At 40.5% G+C, this 23,104-nt stretch overlaps 5 protein-coding genes across 7 annotated transcripts; 2 read left to right on the top strand and 3 right to left on the bottom strand.

The window, feature by feature from the left end:
- The first annotated feature begins 4 nt into the window (after positions 1-4).
- Positions 5-3,788, top strand: LOC100678517 (snRNA-activating protein complex subunit 4). Its single transcript, XM_031924328.2, has 4 exons — positions 5-533; positions 622-1,740; positions 1,822-2,916; positions 2,993-3,788. Exons 2-4 carry the CDS (start codon positions 664-666, stop codon positions 3,407-3,409), a joined length of 2,589 nt encoding a protein of 862 aa, XP_031780188.1. The 5' UTR covers positions 5-533; positions 622-663; the 3' UTR covers positions 3,410-3,788.
- Positions 3,789-4,090: 302 nt separating this feature from the next.
- LOC100118584 (lipase maturation factor 2) lies at positions 4,091-9,683 on the bottom strand. The gene is made up of 9 exons (XM_008218011.4): positions 9,195-9,683; positions 7,055-7,238; positions 6,862-6,963; positions 6,454-6,647; positions 6,200-6,378; positions 5,671-6,126; positions 5,359-5,602; positions 5,046-5,262; positions 4,091-4,963 (listed from the first exon to the last, which is right to left on the bottom strand). The coding sequence occupies exons 1-9, from the start codon at positions 9,286-9,288 to the stop codon at positions 4,711-4,713; spliced, it is 1,923 nt and encodes a 640-aa protein (XP_008216233.1). The 5' UTR covers positions 9,289-9,683; the 3' UTR covers positions 4,091-4,710.
- Positions 9,249-11,146, top strand: LOC100115468 (UDP-N-acetylglucosamine transferase subunit ALG13 homolog). The gene is made up of 3 exons (XM_001603401.5): positions 9,249-9,902; positions 10,153-10,247; positions 10,327-11,146. The coding sequence occupies exons 2-3, from the start codon at positions 10,161-10,163 to the stop codon at positions 10,741-10,743; spliced, it is 504 nt and encodes a 167-aa protein (XP_001603451.1). The 5' UTR covers positions 9,249-9,902; positions 10,153-10,160; the 3' UTR covers positions 10,744-11,146.
- On the bottom strand, positions 10,953-14,357 carry LOC103317914 (succinate--CoA ligase [ADP/GDP-forming] subunit alpha, mitochondrial). Its single transcript, XM_016982729.3, has 7 exons — positions 13,957-14,357; positions 12,848-13,083; positions 12,282-12,503; positions 12,103-12,207; positions 11,852-12,031; positions 11,635-11,769; positions 10,953-11,562 (listed from the first exon to the last, which is right to left on the bottom strand). Exons 1-7 carry the CDS (start codon positions 13,991-13,993, stop codon positions 11,482-11,484), a joined length of 996 nt encoding a protein of 331 aa, XP_016838218.1. The 5' UTR covers positions 13,994-14,357; the 3' UTR covers positions 10,953-11,481.
- A 145-nt stretch (positions 14,358-14,502) lies between these two features.
- On the bottom strand, positions 14,503-21,861 carry LOC100118620 (venom protease). 3 transcript variants are annotated; one of them, XM_032597529.1, is made up of 7 exons: positions 21,714-21,861; positions 18,652-18,879; positions 15,999-16,316; positions 15,625-15,924; positions 15,428-15,529; positions 15,214-15,365; positions 14,503-15,124 (listed from the first exon to the last, which is right to left on the bottom strand). In XM_032597529.1, the coding sequence occupies exons 2-7, from the start codon at positions 18,731-18,733 to the stop codon at positions 14,969-14,971; spliced, it is 1,110 nt and encodes a 369-aa protein (XP_032453420.1). In that variant the 5' UTR covers positions 18,734-18,879; positions 21,714-21,861; the 3' UTR covers positions 14,503-14,968. The 3 variants fall into 3 exon arrangements, with proteins under 3 accessions (XP_032453420.1, XP_016838644.1, XP_031780156.1); XM_016983155.2 differs by having other exon boundaries at positions 18,652-18,765; XM_031924296.1 differs by having other exon boundaries at positions 18,652-18,751.
- Between the last annotated feature and the right edge of the window lie 1,243 nt (positions 21,862-23,104).

The following is a 23,104-nucleotide window of genomic DNA, read 5'->3' as shown; positions in this document are numbered from 1 at the left end:
TTATATACTGATCGCTCGACTGCTGTACACTGTGCAGGCAGGCGCAGCTCGGATCGCGAATAGCAGAAGTCACTAGGTATGCGCCTTCTAGAGAATTTGTTTAGAGTTTTTGGAGCAGGGCTGCCAGTTGCGCTTCGAAGCTTTGGTTGTTGAGACTATTTTTGTTTCAACTTGTTGATTTCACTGTGCATTTTCAAGTGTCCTACAAACTTTTCTAAAACAAGGCAGAAACAAGAACAATAGATCTGTATTCACACAAAACCGTATAGAGTTAAATCGAGAATTCGCGCCATCCGCCCCGCAGCTAATGAGAGGTCTCCAATAGATGACGTCACGTGTATGTGCCAGAAACATCAAAAACTGTAAACGCACATGCACTGCGGCTACTCCCACTACTTAGGAGCCTGCAGACCACTGAGAGTACCAGGAGAGTACACTGGCGTGCAATAGTATTCAAAGGATGACAGATGACGATTACAGCTACATAATATGCGTCAAAAGACTTTACACGCAAAGATCTTTAACCTAACGATGTATGTTGCGTTTCTACTATTTACGTAGCTAAGGTCGTTTATCAGTTAACGTCAAAAATTTCACTACAGTATTTCTTTACATTTCCAGAATTAATAATAAAAACATTACAGCTAAAGTGTATTTATCACAATGAGTGATGATGAGGATAACCAAAGTTTGCTTGACGAAATTCAAGCATTGGATAATATATTATCACAGAAACAAGTTGCGACGAATACTGATGGTGCTATTCCCGTTACTTTGAATATTACACAAAACCATGTACCAAAACAAGAAGGAAGCTTCGCAAGCGATTATCACGAAGAGAAGGTATCCAGGGATTCAGACGAAGAATCTGTCGTTGATGACCCTTCTGCAAACTATAGCTGTAATGACTTACAAGATTTATTAGAACTGAACAAGAAATTAATCGAATCTGTCTTAAAATCTCGAGACAAAATGGTATGTCTTCTTGATGACTGCGTGCAGAAGCAAGAAGTAATCAAAGAGCAAATTGGCAATACATTTGTTAGAAGTAATAAAATTGTCAATTTGAATGCTGGCATGCCTTACTTCAAGGACAAAAACTACTATTCAGCCAAAAGAAACGAAGATACTGAAACTAAAATAAGAAATAATGAACTGCGTTTGACAGAATTACAGCGTATTCATCGTTGGAATCATCTGGATAAAAATAATTTATTGAAAGCCATAAGGCATGAGGTCACATTGACTGTACTGAAAAAGAGTGAAGATGAAATCAACATTGAGTCTGCAATTACTAAAACAAGTCAACTGCCCAGTGATGTCAAAGAAGCTATTGGCTCTTTGGGCTCAATACAATTTGATTGGATGAAAATAGCAAATAATATACCTGAGAATAAACACACTGCCGAAGAATGTGAAGTCATGTGGAACAATTTTCTACATCCTAAAATCAACAAACAAAAATGGACATCCAAGGAAAATAAAAATTTAAATCGTATAGTGGAACAACACGACTTTGAAAATTGGGATGCTATTGCCAAAGACTTGGGTACAAATCGTAGTGGTTATCAATGTTTTATTAGGTATAATACCAATAACTGGAAAAATCTTATGAAAGGTCAGACTTGGTCATACAATGATGATAAGACTCTTGCCCATCTGGTATCAAAATTGAAAATTGGAGATTACATTCCCTGGGGATACATTGCCAGTTGCATGAGCAACTGGACAAAACAACAGGTCTGTTAATAAATGACTTTATATATTGAAAATCGATTGCAATAATGAAATATAGAGTTCAGAATTTATATTTTATTTCAGGTTTACTTTCGATGGATTTACAGTTTAGCACCCCACTTAAAAAAAGGAAGATTTTCCAAAGAAGAAGATCAACAACTTTTGAAAGCTGTGGAAAAATATGGGGAAAACTTTAGTAAAATAGCTGCACTTGCAATGCCTAATAGAACTAATATTCAATTGAAAGAACACTATTTAACATTAACAATGAAACTGATTGGTGGTAAGAAAATCTGGACATTACAGGAAGACGAGAAATTAATTGCATTACAAAAAAAGTATGGTCAACAATGGGTAAAAATTGTAAGAGAATTACCAGGCGTTACTAGAGTTCAAGCAAGACAGCGTTATTCTTCTATTTTGCGATATCAGAAACGTGGTATCAAAGTGCACATGATTGATAGAGAAGAGCGTATGGTGTCATGTCAACCAGAGCATACTGTTGTAACTTACACTAACAATACACCTTGGTCTCGCGAAAATAAGGAGATATTCGTGAAGCATATGAAAGTTGATGACTATCTCATCAATTTTTTCAAGAGAGAAAAATCAAATATGAAATTGATCAATTGGAACAAAGCTTACAATCCTGTAAAATTAAGAGAAGATACAAAGAAGCTTTTTAATTCTTTAACGCAGTTGAATGCGAATTTAGATATATTATCTAATTTTGAAGACGATTTCGACTCAGACGAAACAAATCAACAACTGTTAAGTTCTTTGCAGGATTATATTAATGAAAAGCAGAATAGCATTTTTAGTCAGGAAGTTAAACTAATGGCACTTAGAATGTGTGGATCTTTAGAAGCAGCACCTGAGAGGGAGCGATTTATACCTCCCTTGCCATTTGGTTTTTGTGCTCCAAAATCTAAAATAAAGAATTTCAACACTATCAATTATACTGCTAAACCAAATGAACATCAACGCAACAAAATGGAATTGGAGATGTTTTTTACGCCAAATCTAAATGTAACAGAATATCTTGGAGAAGACATAGATAATCAGTTTGAAAAGCTAAAAAATCTGTTCATATCTAGTACAAAGACGCAAAAAAGAGTTTATTCCTTAAAATGTAAACAATTTGCTAAAACTGATTTATTTGTAGACTCTCCAGAAGATGTAAGTATAAATATTTTATAATTAAGCCACTTTTTTATTTTTGTGCAAGTGATACATAAATAATGAATATTTTTAGAATATTATTAAGCCACCAACTTATGGTGCAAAGAAAATTAAATATGATTGGGAGCTCAATCAAATGATCTCTGAAGACTCAACAACGGAAAAAATAATCAATGTAGAAGAACATCCATTATCACTGATAGAACCAAATAGAGCAATGCTTCAAGCATATCAAGAAATTTTACTCACTTCTGCAAGTTTTCCATCAGCTTCTAATGAGATACATCTGCAATACAAACTGTCCCACAAAGGTCGCGAAGCTCTACACTTGTTCAAAAAACGTTATGAGCAATTATTTCAGATCCCAGCTGGTTTATCCAGAATAGTGCCCCCAGACACTGTTGATGAAAGCGCATTCTTACCTATCGTGGAAAAACTCAAACACAAGAAGAGTCTGAAGACAAAACGTTTGAAATCGACTGCAAAATAGTAAACATTAAAATGTTTGGGCAATTAATGTCGTTTTCTGAGTATTCAAAAATTGGCTTGGTTAATTTTATAATTTTGACAACCTTTGTTCAATGACATATGGAAACATTACTTAATTTTGACAAGTTCCACTATTATGAACGTGGTTACAAAACTTAAAAATCTCAATTTTGTTTTAATTTAAACTTATTTCAATGCAAGTTTGTTTATTTTCATAAATGAATCTTCTATGTACAAAGTAAAAGTCTATTTTATTTTTAAACAAATATAAAAAAAAGCTTTAAGAGTTTACTTTATGTACATATACTCTATAAGATGTAAAAACATTTGTATAATATGAAGCTTAAACATTAAAAAATAAAATTTTTTACATTTTCCTAGTTAATTTTTTTTTTATTTAAACCTTGTCCTATTAATTTTTTTGATTGTATTAAATAATTATTAGGAGTTAGTAAATAACGCTTCTTTTACTATAAAGAAATTTATTTTTTTAACCAACATCATTCTAAATGCATTATGTATGTATGTACGATTTTTTCAGCATATTGCTTTATAAACTTACATTACAGTAAGATACACATTTATCTTAAATGTTATTTTACAAAAAAAACTTTCATAAAAGTAAACATAGTAGTACAATTTGGTCGAAAATTTTTTGAACAAGAATCATTTTAGTCACAAGTTTGTACTTTAACATGACTTCATTTATTTAATAAATATGACTCAGATAACAACCAACTCTTTGTATATGTATCGTGTTGTCTATACAACATGAATATACATACGCTGACGTAAATAAATGTTTCTTGTAAGCTAAAGAGGTTCTTATTAAGTATTATTCTACAAAGTTCTGCATAAAAAATTATTCAAACTTCCTACTTCTAATAGCAAATTGGTTACGTGATAGATAACGAATAAAAAATCTATAAAAATAGTATGAATTTAAAGAGAGCACTATAGATAGTATTAATCGGTACAAATGTATGCGTTTTAGCAGATTAACAAATGCACATATCAATCAAGTCTTTGAATGCGTCTTACAAAATGCTTTTTATACTTACACAGGCCAACATATCATTTCTGTGCACAATGGTACAAAAGACACTTAGAAAAATCGAAAACAAAATATAAAATCTAATAACTTAATAAGACAATGCATTTCATGTTATTAAACCAATAGCGTGTACACTCCGTTATAAAAAAACTTTTCGTTTCAGTAAAAAAAAGTTTCTTTTTCACTTCTTTTTACAGATAAACGATCGTTTATTTCTAGCCTGCTCTTCCGCAATTGAAGAATGTTCATTAATTAACCATGATTATTGCACATCCAGCCATGAAGACCATCCATGACAAAAGAGTAGCCTCTAGCTTGGTGAAATAAGATCTGATGAAATCTAAAATCGTTTTGAAAGTACTGTTCGTCACCTCTGGAGCTGGTATATCTTGAATTATTTTCATCTTGGATAAGTATTCTATTAGAGGAGGATGATCACGACTGAAAATTGGGAAGTACTCGTCTTTTCTCTCTCTAATCCACCAAGATTGTACTTTACGACTAAAAATATATGTTTCAATTGACATTTATACTGGATTTTTTTCATCAGAAATTTCTATCGCAATTTTATTTATTTACTTACTCGGCGTTAGATGGCGTGTAGCGGTAATGATATAGGCTCGCTCTAAGATATTTTGGTGGATTGTTTTTGAACGGATTTTCAGCATTATTTAAAAGAGCTAACACTTCAGGTTGTCCATGAAGAATTCTGTAAGCCAACGACATCAACCAAGGATTTTGGTGATATGTTCCCAAAGATGCAAACCACATTTGCCAGTCAAGACGCGGTTGATGAGGAGCTGCGAATTCAAAAATAATGCTATGTATTGTCAAGAAAAATGAAACAACACGCATGTGTGAAGAGAAAGCCAAATTAAAACTATTTCAAAACTAACCGACAAATGGTAGCGAGTTATTAACGTTTCCGGGTTTGTACAAAAAGTGATATTCCTTCCATGGGCCTTCTATGCTATTACTACCCTCAATGACGACTTCTGGTCTTCCATCAGCTCCTGTCATTCTTCTGAATAATCCGTAGCTGTTAACCAAGTGTAGGTGGTCAACTTTAGCATGAAGTTGTTTTAATTGAGGAGGCAAAGTGGAATTCAGTTTTGGATACAAAGAGACTGCATATGGAACCTGCCAAAACAATCAATATTAACATGTTTCTTGAGAAAACCCACAAATAATATATATTTTATACTTACAGTGCTTAGAGCAAAAAGTGAAGCAACAATTCCAGTGTACAATAAAGTTACAAGAGTTGTAACAAGTTTCTTTTGAGTTCCCTTTACGTTAATAATTGAATTAGTCACAGCATTAGCTACCGTAAGGCCCAGGGAAGCCATTCCTATGTAAATGGAATAAGGAACTGCGCGTGAAAGAGCATAATCGAAGTCCTTTTCCGTGAAACCTATTTTCGAAGTAATGGTCCAGTTTTCTGTGAATCTGAGATTGTAGTAAACGTAGGTACCATAAAGAATACCAGCATATACTGCTATACACGCAATAGTAGACAGTACACCAAAAATTTTAGAATTCTCGGTTCTGGACTTCTTTGTATAGAAAAAGTGATCATCCAGCAGGGAGATGCATAAGCAAATCGTTAATAAATTGAAGAAGTTGTAGTTTCCTGTTGCAATTATGTGGACTTGTAAGAATACCTGCAAACATTTTTTCATTTTTTAGCATGAAATTTTATGGATAAAGTATACAATTTTGATCAAACATACTTACTTGTAAGTAAAAGGCTACAATTCTAACTTTTCTTATTGGGAAGAAGAAAAGAAATGGTATAACAAGCTCAAAAATGTTGGCTCCAACAGTGTTTAATCTCAAATACCACCGAGGTAAATGGTGAGCATACCAAGCCAATGGTGTAGGAATACATTGAGATTCAAAATGCACATTCAAAGCTGGAAAATAGAAATGTTTTCTATTAGGACAGTTATGAAGGCATGATAATTAAAAAAGCTGTAAGAAGAAAGTACCATCTAAATTCCACCATAGAGGACAACCAGATGTAAGTTTTACCACTCCACTGGAAAACATAAGGCGGAAAAGAAGCCAGCGTACAGTCCAAAATGTTAGAGAATCACTGGGAGTACTTTTTCTTGTATGGTTGGAGTACCAAAATGGAGCCACAATGATACACAGGAAGCCAGCTTCCAATAGTAAAATGTCCCTGAAGAAACATTTGTATAAATTAATTTTCGCTTGACTACTTGCATCTCGTCTATGTATTTATTGCAACTGATACTTGACAGGAATACATTGAAATCGATATCAGAAAAAGGTTTTAAGTATCCATTACTTCATGGTATTAAATTGCAATTTAACTTATATAATGAGAACAGAAATACAATTGATCTAACTACATTGATAGTGATAATGATTACCATTGGAACCACATAAATGTCTGGCCTATCTGGTATATGGAATAGTACAGAGCCCAAAGTGTAGCAAATACAGGTGCAGAGCAAAACTTTTGGGATACAAAGCTAAAAAAAAAATAAAATATTAATAGATATACAGTATACAAACATAACATGGATAAACATGATATTTTTTCTTTTACATATGTTAACTTACCCCAGGAAGGATAAAACTGTTCCAACTAAGGCTACAATATCCAACATGTACTCAACATTTAGGCCCAAGTAGGGAGCAAACCAAAGCAGGGTTGGTTGCTGTTTGAGCTTTTGTAAAAGTGGTTTGCGAGACTGTAAATCCAATTGTGTTTTTGCTGGCAACACTCCATTATCACCATAGAGCCCTGAGAAAAAAAAACAAAATAAAAATACAGATTTAGCAAAAGAGTTTTATTTTTAGGCATTAATTTGATAGTTTGAAATAAAATCAAGATGAGAAACACTGTCTGCCTAGCTTTGCTAATTACACTTTACATCTGGCTTATAAATAATCCTGATTTATTTATACATCAAAGTCAAAAACCTTCAGGATATTTTTGGACTGCAAAAGGTATGTGCACTCAGTTTGAAATGCAATAGAAACAAACTAATTTCCTTACTTTATGGTTTATTTTGAATTCCGATTGACTCAGAGAAACCTATTTGTTCCATGCTCTTACAAACTATAGCCAATGCCAAGATTAAATTTATTTTGCTTCTAAATTCAAAAATTCACGAATATTTTATTGAGGTAATCGCAAGTATGGTTATCTAAATTCCATTTTTTTGCAGCTTGCGTGACAACGATTTCGTTTAATTACAAAGATAAAACGGAATATTATCGAATATTTCATCATAAAAGAAGACATCGTTTAAAAATCTGCTGGACGATTGCAAAAATGTTTGGTCTCGCATATGCGCACGTATATTTACGAAAATATCTCAATTTCGCGTGACGAGCAAAGGAAAGAAGCAACAGAATAAGAAAAAGAAGATGCAGGTACCATTTCCTCTGAAACCCGTTTTCCTACACGCGCCGTCTGCCCGCGTTTTCTCGAGCGTGCTAAATACTTACCTCCGACGGCCACAATGCTCTAGTGAAAAGTGTCAACGATTTTAAAATAATTTTCCTTGCGCGAGCCCGCGCACATTGCGCTCGAATCGATAGAACTGTTCCCGCCGAAACGGAAAGCGTAAAAATATGGGCCAAGGTGTTTATCATCCTTCCTTTTTCAAACGCGCCACGCGTTGATGAACACGTTATATTCGCGGAGTCGGAACTCGTCGGGATAACACACACGTGTGCACTAATGCTTACATAAAAGTCAACGGGAAACTCGGGAAAAAAAGAGCGAGACGGTCGTGTCAGATGCGCGGGACTGGGATTGGCTGCGTTGTCGAGGAATGCTAATAATATGGATTCCATCATTGCAAAATTGTCGAGTTTTTGCCAAGAAGTTCGGGCCGTGGCTATTTTTTAATTAAAAGGAGTGTACTCTGACTTTTGCTCGGATTCCCATTCATGAATATCGACTATTTTGCGTTTAGTCATTAGTCATCATTATTATTAGTACGAGATGAAAACAATGAATTCTTCCGATTGATTCGTGGGCTGTCTCGAGACGCGCGCACGTATTTTTAGAAAAATTCGATTTGCCGGCCAGATATTGCCAGTTTTACGAGCACTCCTGTATTATTCATATTTCCAACCGACGCAGATACATTCATACGTGCAAAGATTGTCGTAGATTATTCATAAAGAATAACCTACAGCTGTCTTTGTAACGCGTCCACCGCGCGCGCAAACTGTATAACAAGCCAGCAAGTTATTTACCAACAAAGGGCGCAGTCAATAACACCAACAACACCGCCAAACTTTGCTCTCATTTGTTTCGATAATAAGCCCTTCATTTGAGCAGTCTTGCTCAACCAAAATAAACGGCCAGATAGCGAAAGATCCAAAGAGGACGAGAGACAGGGCACACAAGAGTATAACGACCGCGCGCCTCGTATCAAGCCCAAAAAAACGCCGCCGAGTCGCGCGGTGCCGGAGGAGTATCGAAAAAAAGGCATCAAGCGACACCGCGTGTCTGGGCTGCTGTAACCCCAAAGTATAACTATGCTCATGGGCATGCATCGGAGACTTTTGCGAATAATCGCGTTTTTCGAACAGCTCGCACGCGAGATGAGACTATGAGAGGAAGAATAGAATCATCAGAGAGACAATAATGATAGTAAGCCGCGTGTAGGTTGTGGAAAACGTATGTATACGCATGTTGTATCTATGTACATACATACAAACATACAAGGGGGTCACTTACCGGGAATCTGCACGTAGAAACTAAGGAAGGCGAAGAGGTAGATGATGCAGATGCCCCTGAGGAAGAGGTTGCGCGTGTAGCGCACCGAGACCATCCTGGCGGCCGTTGTAGTGCCGAGAGAGTCGCGCGAAGGTGTACAAGCAGGTGCTGCTACGTGGAACGGCCGGCTAGCGACTGTCGCCCCCGCCGAAGATGCGAGAGAGATTCGGACGTGTGCTTATGTGCGATAGGCTGCCTTTATGTGTGGTGTGCCGTGGTGATGGTAGTTTTCCGTCTTTCTCCAGCGCGTTATCTCTCCGTCTCTCCTCTTCGCTCTCTTCGCGCTTGCCGTCGTCGAAATAAGTAGTTCGCTGCGGCTGCTCGCGATAAACGGGCCGACTACTACTCGGCTACCACTACTCTATACTACTGCTGTTGCTGTTCTGGTGTGGTGGTCCGTCCTCGGGTTGGGATACTTTTGTGCGAAATTGATGTGTGGCGCGGTACTCTCTGCCGCTCTGCGCGCGTAGTGTATAGTGACGATTCGCAACGGTTTCCTGACAGGACATTCGGGGGGACGTCTTAATCACCTACAGTGGTCCAAGTCGACGCAGTAAGCATCAGTTGTGCACAGCTTTGACTTTCTGCTGATTGATGCATATTTTGTTTGTCATGTTTCTCGAGTTGGTGCTATTTGAAGACTGATGTGATTTGTTGATGTTTTAAGAGGTGGGTATAATAGTAGCATATTTTTCTTCGAGCATTCAGGCACTTTGCGTTCTGGATAATTGAGTCGTTACCTTCCATCGATCAAGTATAAGATTCGAACTTCTGTATATTGTCATTGTTGTTAAATACTTTATTCTTCACCTTTTTCATCGTAACACGAACGCAATTTTTCCTCTCGAAAAGTTGGTATACCGGCTTGCGCGCGAAATTTCATTTGGCATCAATGCTGCTATGTTACATACTTTTTCAGGAACAAATATGCAACACAAACGTATTTTCGTGACTGTAGGAACAACTAAATTCGATGAATTGATCAAGACTGTAACCAATAATGATGTTTTAAAGGTATATATATATATAGTCTATATTTTCATTGTGTCTGAATCAAACACCGTCTAGATATAATGTTATTTGCTATTGACAGGAGTTGAATGATAAAGGATATAACGAATTAGTACTACAGATTGGAAAGACAGACATTGAGCCTGATTGTACTCCCAGATGCGGTTTCAGTCGCATAGAAGCTTTCAAATTGAGCCCATCCTTGCATGAGGCAATGGAGTCTGCTGATCTCATAATAAGTCATGCTGGAGCAGGGAGTTGCTTAGAAGCTCTTGAGTTAGCTAAGCCTCTAATTGTTGTTACAAATGATCTTCTCATGAATAACCATCAGTTGGAACTTGCAGAACAACTTTACAAAAATGGGCATTTGTATTATTCAAACTGCAAAAACTTGGCAGGACTTATTAAATCAATGGACTTATCCAAGTTGAAACCATTTCAAGGTGATAATAGTAAAGAGATTGCAAATGTGATAGATGAAATAATGGGATTTCAATAAAAGCTCTAACTTTCAAACCATTTTATACCTATAAACATTGCAACAAGTAAGATGAGAACTATGTAAGAAAACTTTTCTTTTAATGATAATTTTATAATTTATTAAATACGTTTCTTTAGAATCAAGCGTTAGAAAAATATGTTCTGCAACAATTTTAAAAACGTTTTCTTTTAGAGGTTTAAATAATAACTTTCATTTCTAGGAAATCATAATCGTGACTTTAATAGATATATTTTATTATTTAACATAATTTACAGTAAAATTACATACATCATATGCAGACAATTTTTCTGCAATATTATGTTCAACATTAGATGCATTGGAACAGTAGTACCTTGTAGTTTAGTCTCATTGAAAGCTCAAAGTGCCACAAGCTCTAACTTATTTCATAGATACACTCTATGAAAAACAGATGCGAACCTTTAAACGTTTCATTAAACTTTCGTGTACTGTACAGTTGTAAAAATGAAATGAAGTGCTTTGCAATTACTTCAACTTTGGAAGCCAGTGGATTGCGAAGATAAAGTAACAACAATGACTTCTTTTATCATGATAACTAAATGATTAGAGTATTGATATTACCTCGCGTTTAAGCTGTTTTATTCACGTCATCGTAATGATTTTAATGACTTATTCGAAGATAACATGTTAAAATTTATTCACGAGTATACATGGACACTGAGACAAACTACAATGGCTTTTTTGTTTACAGCGAAAAGCTGATTGAAAATCCTTAATTTAAGCAAGACCACGGCGAGTCATTTCTTTCAGTAGTGTGTTTCCCATTTGGGCAGGACTCCTGGTTACTATAACGCCAGCCTGTAACCGAAAGTATTCTGTGCTGTAGCTTAACGTTTATTTTGAATATCATTACGAATCTGGTATATTTACCTTTTCGAGTGCATTGATCTTGTCCTGAGCCCCGCCCTTTCCTCCAGAGATGATGGCACCAGCATGACCCATTCTTCTGCCTGGTGGAGCTGTGATGCCAGCAATGAAAGATACAACTGGCTTTGCATTTGCACCCTGTAATTTTCAAATCGAAATTTACATTATCACTTGAATCTTGTAGAATAATGTTAAATAATTATATAAAAAATCAACTAACAGTGTTGTGCTCAGTCAGATATTCTGCAGCAAACTCCTCTGCACTTCCTCCAATTTCACCAATCATAATGATACCTTTACACGCTGGATCTTGTAAAAATATTTCTAAGCAGTCAATGAAGTCTGTACCATTGAAAGGATCACCTCCAATACCAACGCACAGTGTTTGGCCGAGTCCAGTCTGAGAATTATTCGTAAATTATTGACGGTTCTCAGTAATAAATGAAAACAACAAAAAATTCAGTCTCTTACAAGAGTGGTTTGATTCACAGCCTCATAGGTCAAAGTTCCAGACCTTGAAACAATACCAATTTTGCCTCTTTGATGAATGTGTCCTGGCATAATTCCAATTTTGCACTAAAAAAAATAATTATGACTATTAATTATTATTCAAATATTTTATGCCGAAAATCAAAATAGAAAAAGCTAACCTGTTCAGGGGCAATGATTCCAGGGCAATTAGGTCCAATGAGACGTGATTTGTTTTGCTCTAATAACCGCCTCTTTACTTTTACCATGTCATGTTGAGGAACTCCTTCTGTAATGCAAACAATTAATGGCATTTCAGCATCCATTGCTTCCATGATAGCTGAAGCAGCTGCTGGTGGTGGTACATAGATTACCGATGCGGTGGCACCAGTTGCTTCTTTGGCCTAATAGTGAAGGAAAAATTTTGTATGAATATAAATATAATATTTTTGAAATTTAAAAACTCTGAACTGTTTATAAAATATGCTTAGTGTTATGTTTCTGCATTTTCTGCGTGTTTCAACTTCCTTATCAAACTTGGAGTTCAGTAAGGTCAATTAGATTAGACTTTGCACATTGTATTTTTTTCATGTACTAATAGCATCGATATGCTATTGTAAGATATCAAAGTGATTGCATTTACTTTTCAAATGTGAGAATCAACAATTCAAAGTACTAAAGATAAGATAATTAAGATAAAGATAAGATAATTAGCTTGTCTCTATCAAAACCATGCATGGACTTTCACCTCTGTAACATTTTTGAAGACAGGCTTGCCAAGATGTTCAGTTCCAGCTTTCTTTGGATTGACACCTCCCACGATTTTTGTGCCATAGTCAAGAGCCTGTTGGCAGTGAAAAGTTCCTTGCTTTCCTGTGAAGCCTTGACAAATGACTTTGGTTTCAGAGTTGATTTTTAGATTTTTCCTGGTTTCCGAGTAGTTAAATCTAATCTGAGTTCTCAGCAGTCCACTACGACTCCCGACTGCAACAGAAAACAGTGAGCTTCGTTAGCATAAAACATCTCAAACATCCCCACCATGCATGATGCAGAGAGCTATAAATAACTCAAGCTGAAAACTGGTATTAACAGAGGCAGAAAACAGACAAAAAAAGCAGTTATAATCCAAGCGTATGTCTATGAAATGTGTAAAGAGAGGAACATTTTTGGCTTAGATTCGAGATCAGGGTTCAGCGATTGAAAGGTATCCAACGAGGTTAAGGACATATAATGAGCATCTGTTGTAAACAAGACTAAATGAGCTCAATATGATGTTGGGCCATTTAATTAATTAACGTTGACGTGATTTTCATAAAATTGCCAGTGCCTTCAACTCAGTTTCATTTGCGGTAAGAGAAGTACGCAGGCAAGTCAAGGGTAAAAGTGTTTTGTTGCTGTTATTGTAATATATCGAAATAAAGTATCTGGAAGGCGATATATCATCGCGTAACCGCGAATAAAAATCAAATCTTCCTCGTCATCATTTTGTGAAAAAGTCGAGAATCGGTGAAAAAAGGAACGCAGTGCCCGAATTCCTTACATAATAATTCACCATTCAAAAAGTAAGCTTTGACCTACTTGAAGGCGAAATGACAAAGTACAAGGTTAACGACCAAGTTGAGAACGTATCAATCGAAATGGCAAGTGTGTTGCAAGAGAGCGAGTATCGCTGCACCGGACGAATCGACCCGTCTGCTTCGTTAAAACTGATAATCGGACGCATGAAAGGAGGCAAGTCAACGAAGCACACGGCGCAAAAGAAAGGGGCGATAAGCGAGCGAATAAGTGATGCGAGCGACGTCGAGAGGTCGACGAAGGAAAAAGGTGATAGGCAGCGTAAGTGTAGGCGAGACTCACCTGAGAATTTCGTCAGTGCCCTGGCAGCCACAGCCATCCTTTAGTCCGTCGCCGTGAGGGTAGGGTTAGAGAAAAATAAACAGCGGTGTCGCGGCGCGGATCTAGCTGAACGTCGGGGGGCGGCCGAGGGACTACTGCACGACCACCATTAAAAACTTTTCCTACTTGACTACACGCGGCTCGCACTGTCTGTCGGTCGGCGCTGACCCAAGGGGAGCCAAGTCAAACGTCCGCGAGAGAGACGATAGCAGCACGGGCGAGGCGCGAGGGAAAGAGAGAGAGAGAGAGAGAGAGACTTGGTGATCTTCCGTCTCGCTCGCACACTAGCGCAGTAGCGCTCGCTGCTCCACGTTTGGGGCATGGACTTGTTAACGCCTCGAGATTATTGCACACGTCGAGCTTTTTTGGCCGCGCTTGGATGTTCGCCTCGGTGACCGTTATTGACGTTATAAGCTCGTTGGCTGACCGTCATCGGGCATACGGGTGCTGCCGACGAGCGGCGGCAAAGTGGCGAACGAGAAATTTGAGATAAACACCGCGAAAAAAAACTCTTTGAAACTTTTATTTTTTATAAACTTACAGTACTAAATAACTCGGATTTAAATAATAATAATAATAATAATAATTATATCACGCATAATGTAGCGAAGGCATTCGCATCGCCAGTTATACATCGATCATATAGTCTACGTGCGAGATGAACTATATATAAAAATAATTTACAATTATCTTAAGTCTTACACATGCATCGCATCGTTTCCTCAAAATTTGAAATCATCATAAGATTCGCAAGTTTGAGGTGTATTAGAAATAAGCGTATAAAAATGGCTCTCTGTGCTTTTGGATTGGATGGTAGCGAATAGAATGTATACTGCACATCTACGACTATGTATTATCGGCGCGTATAAAAATTAAAGATATATCATCGTTGGCGTAACGACGAACGAGGTTTTATTTGCTGTACATGACATCGGCGAAATTGCTTGTCCGTATATCGTGTGTATCGGTAGTTTTAGACCAAGTTGGCTTGGATGAAGTCGAGGAAGTGGGTAACCCTCGTGTAGACGCCGGGGAAGCCAGCCTCGGCGCAGCGGAAGCCGAAGGAGACGATACCGATGGCGTAGTAGTTTGGACCCTTGGGGAACATGAGGGCGCCACCGCTGTCGCCCTGAAATCCAAGATGGATGATCGGTTGCAATTTTAAAATTTTAAAATTCGTACGTATAACGAGTGGTAAAACGCGTGGTAAATCTGTACCTGGCAAGCGTCCTTTCCTCCCGTGGTGTAGCCGGCGCACATGACTCGCTCGTCGATCACCTGCTTTTTGAATGGAGCGAAGGCCTTATGGCAAGCCTCGTTCGTCACGACCGGGAGCTGGACTTCCTGGAGGACGGCGCTGGCCGGTCCGTCTGGGAATACGATTAGATATATAATAATATACAGGTGGCGATAGCAGGGAAAAATGACTTACGGAAGTAGAGCGATCCCCAGCCGGCAACGAACGGGAAGTTCCTGACAAAGTTCCTGTTCTTTATATCGTCCGGTAGCGGCAGACAGATCGGATGAATGGCAGCTGGAAAAGTCGTTGAAAAGATCGTTAAAAGCCGTTGACTAGCCCGCCACTCATCCAGTCATCCGGTCATCGAGGGTGACGTAAAAAAGACTCACGAGTGAAGGGGACCTCGCGCTTCAGCCTGAGGACGGCGATGTCGTTGACGTAGTTCTCGGGACTGTAGCCCGGGTGGATGGTACCGCGCTCGATCCTCGCGTCGACCGGGTTGGCCCCGTCGTCGTCGCTGTAGAGGTCGTGCTCGCCGAGTCGAGCGACGTACAGGTCGTACCGGTTGTAGACGCAGTGGCCGGCGGTGAGGACGTGTCGCGCCGAGATCAAGCTGCCGCCGCAGAGCCACTTTATGCGGCCGGTCGTCTTGTTCTTGTAGCCGAGGGCCGCGACCCAAGGCCAGGCGCCTGCAGCGCGAAACGACGAGACACGAGGATGATAAATTGCGCTCGGGAAAAGGGGCAGCTTAACGTTAACTCACCCAAGTCAGCGGGTACACCGCCGACGACTCTGCCGTGCTGGGCGTTGCTGTATCCGCACTGGGGCGAGTAGAGGGGTCCGTAGGCCGTGAGGTTGTTCGCCGGCTGAGGTGCCGGTCTCGGGGTGGTCGCGACTGCTTCGGAACCCAGGGGACAGCAGACGATCGGCTCGGCGTCCTGGTAGTAGCAGAGGGTGCTGCGGAGGAAATCGCCGGCGGACGCGCCGTGCTTCTGCAGAATCGCGAGGTACGGCGGGCAGCGCTTCATGTTCACGCAGACGCCCGGGGCAGCTTGGGCCGCTGCCTTGTTGCATGCTTCACCTGGAAATTCAATTTCGGATGCTCAGACGACACGAGTGGGCGATTTTTCAATTGTTCAATCGAGCTGGACGGAGCGAAATAGAATAGCAGAAATGAGAGGCAATCGCAGGGTCGAAAAGTATAACGTTTATTCGTTCGAGAGCACACGCGACAGCGCGCGAGCCTCTCTTCTATACTCCTCCAAGTATCGACGACTGCCTCGGCGTATCTGCGGCGAAATCGAGAATAATTATTACACTTGGCAGTAGTCGCTCGCGCGCTAAACCTCTGAAAGCACTGACTTTATATGAGCATAGCCGAGCAGATCGCTCTCTGCCGTTGGCTTTTCCGCTCCAATACTCGACTTTGTAGGCCAAAAGCTCGCTCAGCTCCTCCGGCGTTCCGGCCATCTTCAAGCTCGGAAATCGGCATCGCAGATCGAACATCATTTCTTGGTAGCTCGTGCTCGCCTCTTTCTCTGCAACTTCTCCCCGATCGCTCAATCGAAATCGTTTCCACTGCAGTTTAATGTGCAGCCGCGATAAGAGCCTACCTGCTATCGAATTTTTCTCAGCGTAAGGCTCCAACTCGTTCTTTATTCGGCCGAACGAAGCTCCAAACACACACTGCGAGTGAGCAGTGAGCTCCGTCCAAAAGATGGACTAATGCGTATACGCGTATAGGAATGCAGTTCCTGTTTTGTTTCGGCGCTCGCGAGCGTTTCTGTACATTCGTGCGCGTAGGCTCAACAGTTTTTAAGTTATACGACACGTAAACAAGCTGGGATGAGAGTTTTTTTTTACGGGTTTCACCTTGCGATGCCTGCAAAGTAGCGGATGAAGTCACTCGAAGCGATATAATCACGCTTTAATGCGGCGATGGCGATCGGAGGAAGAGCCTCATTTTCAACCTCCATCTGCCGGCGCGTCTTATTTTCATCATTTTCCGCGTACATACTTTTACGATCTCATTGAAGAATTAACGTGCCTCGGAGTGCGCGAGTTGTTCTGCGCTCGGTTAGCCGCAGAGCAAATTTCAATAACGCGCTCCTACTGCAAGAATGGAACTGCTCGTCCTTCGTCTCTTCCCATGAGCGACTTTGCACGCGAAGCTGAAAATCGCTTGTGCGCCTACGCAGTATAATAATAATATAAATGGCCGACGAGCGTGGAAATGTTGCCCGAAAACACGTGGACAATACACCGGCAGTGCTTGGCTAAATTGCTTTTAGTTTCTGCATCAGCCGAGCGGAGCGTCCTTGATACAATAGACCGTGATAATTTTGAATTTCACACGTTTTTGCGCACATTTAAAGCGGCGACAAAGGCGTTAATTTCTCTGACACAAGGCGAACTTGGCGTTCCCTTGAATTACACGCGATGATTAATTGCGATAATTTTTTTTAATTTTTGTCGAAAAGACTTATTCTTACATTGCTACGTGTTTATAATATAAAAGAATTAAACACCCAGTTTACAGAAGCTCTCACACCTACAGATTTTTCCATTGCATAAGAAGACGCGATCGACGATAAAAGCTGCCACTGTATTGATTTAGGTGCGGGACATTTCATTTCTCCAACACATCAACTGCATCAATGACACACGCGCACACGGGGATCGAGTTGCCGAAGCGAGAGTGCTTTGAATTGAAAATTTACAACCTCTTTAAAACGGTATTGGCTCTTTTCGGTCAAGTGTGCTTCTGCACCTGTTCGCAGCCAATCTTGTTCACCTATTATTTTTCACTATAATACTACATTCCCGTGACGAAACGCAAATCGTAGAAATCTTTGAGAGCGATAACGAGGAAAGAAAACAGCTGTATAGAATGCCTCTCTCGAGACTTTATACATTTATTTCTTACTTCAAGGCGCTAAGCGAGATAATTAAGAACCATTCCAAGTTCACATGTATCCGAGAGTCGCAATTAATTTGACGTTTTATAATGAAATTTCGCGCGACTCCACACCGTATTGAACTAATTAGCAGCGACGGGAGATCGGCAAAGGAAAGTCCCGATAGCGATCGATTGCATAACGGCGAATTTCCAGCATGCGAGCTATATAATGTATTAGTCGTCCTTCTCGAGCCGGTTGCGCAGCTTCGTTTTCGGCTCGCGGCCTTGACCGGATTTTTATTCACACAAACTGGACGACGCGTTATGGCTGTTGTTGCACCTCCTATCAATAATTACACGCGCGCGTTTCCTACCACGTATATGTTATATGTAGTACCGGTCGCCGCTTCCACGAAAATCGGATGGACTTTATCAGCACTTTAACAGCGCTATACTGCGTCCGATTGGATCGCTTGGGTATTTTTAAAGAGCGGGATCGTTTAATCGTGCTACTGACCTTCTGCCGAAACCTTGTGTCGAGCGAGGATTTGCAGTCCGAGTAGAAACGCCACCAGCCCGTGGCTTCTGCACAGCCGCATGACGTCTCCGGGTGGGCACTGCGAACAAGCAAGTGCGTCTTCAAGTTATTAGCACAGGTGAGAAAGTGATCTCCGGGAATTTCGCCGATCTGTTAAATCTATTCACTATACGTCAGGACGAGATGTGCGCGACGTCAATATCGGTCCTATTGGCAAAGAAATCGGTATTCTTATAATAAGCGCAGAGGATATCCCGCCTTCTCATGATGTACGAGTATTTTATTTTATTTGACAGAGAGAAAAACTAGAAAAATGGGTGAGTATTGACAGAGCTCGACGCACGTGTGCGCTGCCGATACAAAACACACACACACACACACACACACACACACACACACGGTCATTATCATATCTTCGAGCGGTTTTGTAAGACGCCGGTTCTGCATATTGGATTTTTCAATTTCGGTGATTCGTAAATCTGATAAAACTCGGCTTTCTCCCATTAACGCAGAGACGATCGCGCCCAGAATCATTATAATATTTTTACAATAACTTAACTCCGGATATCGCGATACTAATACATGCATATGCCTGAGAATAGGAGAGATTCGGTCGATTTTTTCCCGCTATAAATGTATCGATACGCTGATGTTTATATTTACATCAGGCCATAGATTAATCCTTGCGTTTAGGAGCCTGATGCAGTAAAAAAAAAAAAAAAAAAATCATCGCGCTCGGCAACGACGTAACGATCGCGGCGATATTGGTGCGTATAAAGGCGGAGCTGTAATAACACGCGTCACTATGTCAGTCGAGTTCTTTTTCTATGTGTTCACGTGAGAGCCGAGTCTCATACGAGGCGTGTACACCTGTGTATTTCGAGAAACACACACACGCACACACAGAGAGAGAAGCGGGGATTCCCTGACGCGAGCGAGTCTGGTTCACGGTCAATCGTCTCGCCTATAATAGCTACTGGTATACATCCTTGCCGATCGCTCACGCGCGGAAAATCAGCAGGAATGCGTGTATTTTTAATTTCTACCGAGGAATCCGTTCCCTTTTTTCCTGATGACATTTCGCTGAGCGTCATGCTTTTGCGGTTTAACAAGTGCGGAATCGTCGTCGGGATGTCGCATTTGACGCGCGCGATCGTTATGGTTTCCAGCTAATTATGAAATGCGGTAATTAAATTACATAGTCCTTATCGTCGATTGAGCGAAGGCCATCGCCGTGGACTTTTCCGTGTCCGATAATGCAAAGCTACCACGTTACCCTACATCCTCAGCTGGTGCGTGAGAGGCTTCTGTATTTAGTAGTGGTCATCCGCGATGATTTTTTTTTTTTTTTTTTTTTTTGGAAACAATCACTTTAGCGCGATCATGTCAATACGTGACATCATGTTTTTTTCCCGTCGGGTTTACCGAAAAGAGCCGAAAAATAATTTGGCCGAATGGAAAAATCGCCGTTTTTCGAATGATCGGATTCGCTCTTATCTCAATTAATTCGGCGACCGGTTCCTTGCATTATTTTTCCATTTTTACAAATTTATGTGTGTCGCTAACGCCTATGCTTGATCGTCGAAATAATTGCGCGCCTTTTTTCGGGGAAACATTTTATACCATTAGAGAAAGGCAAATATTGTCCGAGCATGATGGAAGTCGCGTATTTGCTCTACAGCCGCCAAAGCGTGCGGTATTTTTAAATTCTAGAGATGTGGTTTTCTCGTCCAGTCGCGCTGAATCAAAAACAGCAAGTCTGGAGCATTGGCATGAACAAATTTGAGAAAATCTCATTTCGGATATACGCGACTCTGTTTGCGCGACGCGTCAGTTAGGAATAGGAATTCTGAAAATGTCGTAACGTTGTAATTGAGGGAGCCGTCATCGGTATAGACGCTTGCGAGAGAGTTTCACGATCCTCGGTAAACCCGATTAATGAAAAATTCACGATGCAAACTTTTGCCACGCGCGATACGAGGAAATTATTAAAGCCGCATTTGCATAAAGACGATGCGAGAGTTATTACAGAGACCGGTCACCGTAATTCCAAACAGGAGCGAAATAATTGCTCTGATCGCCTTTGTTTGGATCGCAAGAGATTTATGACGATAAATAAACATATGGCTGTTCAGTTTCCGCACATAACCGAATGAGAAAAATAAAGAGCCTACTCGCCTGATTGGAATCTCGAAGAATCTTTCGCGTATCTCGGGTCCATTGATGCGATAATAATTGTTCGCGTCGAGAGTAATTTTCTTCCGTCACATGAGCGTGAATATACGTACTTCTCCGACACATACTCGGCACATTCGATCGATTTTACTTCGCGTATTATTGTGTTTTGTTTGACAAATTACGTAGGCGCTCTTTCTGAGCTAGTTTTTCCGCTTTGCTCGCGTCTCGTTATGTACAAGTGTTAACGCGTTCCATGTCCTGTGCAGATATGAATAATTGAATAATACCTCCTGGCATCGTTGTTGCTGCGAACGCGAGGAGGGATCGACAACGGATATTATGCACAATTTTCGTCTCGATCCGATTCCATGGTTAATTGCAGCTGCATCTCGTTAACGGATGCACTGTATGCAAACTTCTCTCTCTCTCTCGGGTATAAATCAGAATCCATACGTCGTTGCGATCGATTTTCCTTTTTCGCGAAAACTAGTCCCAATGTATAGTCCCCCGCGATTCAATCTTCTAAATTGACGACAACCCCACTATTCTCCTTCCCCGAAGCAGAGCCTCCGAATTAAAAGCTTCGCTTCGGCTTAAACACGCTCTAATAAGCTTTTTACGTCATGTATACGTGACTTGGCTGCTCACGGCCTTTTCATATTGAAATTTTCACTCTTGATCGGCGCCGTCGAATTTCAATAGTCTACTGCGATAAGCCGCGATCGATAAGCGCGCCGCGGATGGAAAAATTCGTCTATATAATCGAGCTTACGAGAGAATTAAAAAAAAAAAAAAAAAAGAAAAAAAAAATCACGCATCAACATTGTTTCACTTCCATTATCACTTCCGATGCGGTAATTTACCTGAGGCGATCGTTGAAAGAGTCGACGAGCCGTGGACGTTTATGTCCGACACATGTAACACTGTCGATTTTTTAAGAGGAAAAGAGACAGCAAGAGAGCGCGCACACGCAGAAGATGAAACCTCGACTGAGTCGAGGCAAGAGACTGCTGCTCGATCCTCCCGAACACATTCTTTTTATACGCCGAGAGCAACGCCGGCTCTACTGTATATACTCTTCGTATGGAGCGAGCGCCGCGGATCTGCATGTTTGGGTTTTTATCAATTTTCATGGAACCGCGTGAATACGTTTTTTTCTTTTTTCGACGTTGATGTGTACTTAGTCAAAGTCTCATGGTTGAGTAAGTTTGAGGTAAATTTTTTAATTTGCAAACAATCTAGCATTTGACTGCTTTGAACAAAACCACAGCAGCATAGTGCGCGTCGTATCGGGTAAGTCGGGGCGCGTGAAAGGAAAAACTAGGCAAAACTCAAAATTGCGTTTTTCGCGAAATCGGTATAGTAGCAGTATATATATATATATATATATATATCTCGTGCATGTCGCCGCATTAATCCGCATATTACATCGAGGTGCTGTTCTCGAATAGGCGTGCAATAATCTCTCGCGTCGACGTCTATATCTTTTCTTTCTCGGTAAAATTTATGCTTCTTGGCCGCTGCAGAAATGCAGGAGGAAACCCCAAAGTCGAATTCCAAAGTTCGTTTCCGAAAAAACTCGCATTTCAACGCGATAACGATATAAAAAATGAATCGATCCGCGTATCTTCGCTTAACGAGTTAATTAGCCTTTGAAATCGTAGAGCATAGTAAACGGAAGCTCGCTTTACCGCAGGACGAGATAAAGGAGAATCGGAAAACGGCGGTAGCAGCACCCAGAAGAGTCTTCCACCCTGTGCACATTCTCGCAAAGTGTACGTCATCCTTTTCACGCGGCATCTCGATTTAAAAATCACGAGCGACTCACAGTACCCAGAAGAAAGGCCGCGAGCAGAGCCTTTCGAAGACGACGTGCGAACCAACTGAGTAAGCAATAATCGCCGCTTAACCGAACGAGAACAGGGCAGTGCATAGGCGCTCCATGTCGACGCGTGAAAATCGGAAATCCCGCGACGGTTAGTAAGTTCGCGCGCGATTCCACGTAGTAGGGCCTTCAAAAATCGAGAACCAGTCGCGCGGCGCTGAGTCATGATGCGTATATAGCGGGGAAAATCGCGCGAGGCTATGATATACATTTACGTGAGCAGTTGCGACCTCGAAGGGACGTGGTCGCCAGCTCCTTGGACTCTTGCCGAGAATCGTTCGCGATGATGTATCGGAAATCGAGATTTTTTTCCTTCGAACGCCGTTGCGTGGAATTTTGCAACAGCGTGCGCTGTGGAAATTCGAGAAC

Source organism: Nasonia vitripennis, chromosome 2 (assembly GCF_009193385.2).
Source record: "Nasonia vitripennis strain AsymCx chromosome 2, Nvit_psr_1.1, whole genome shotgun sequence".
In the NCBI taxonomy this organism is placed as follows: Eukaryota; Metazoa; Arthropoda; class Insecta; order Hymenoptera; family Pteromalidae; genus Nasonia; species Nasonia vitripennis.
Note: the sequence above shows the minus strand (reverse complement) of the source record. Positions and strands in the feature narration are given on the sequence as shown.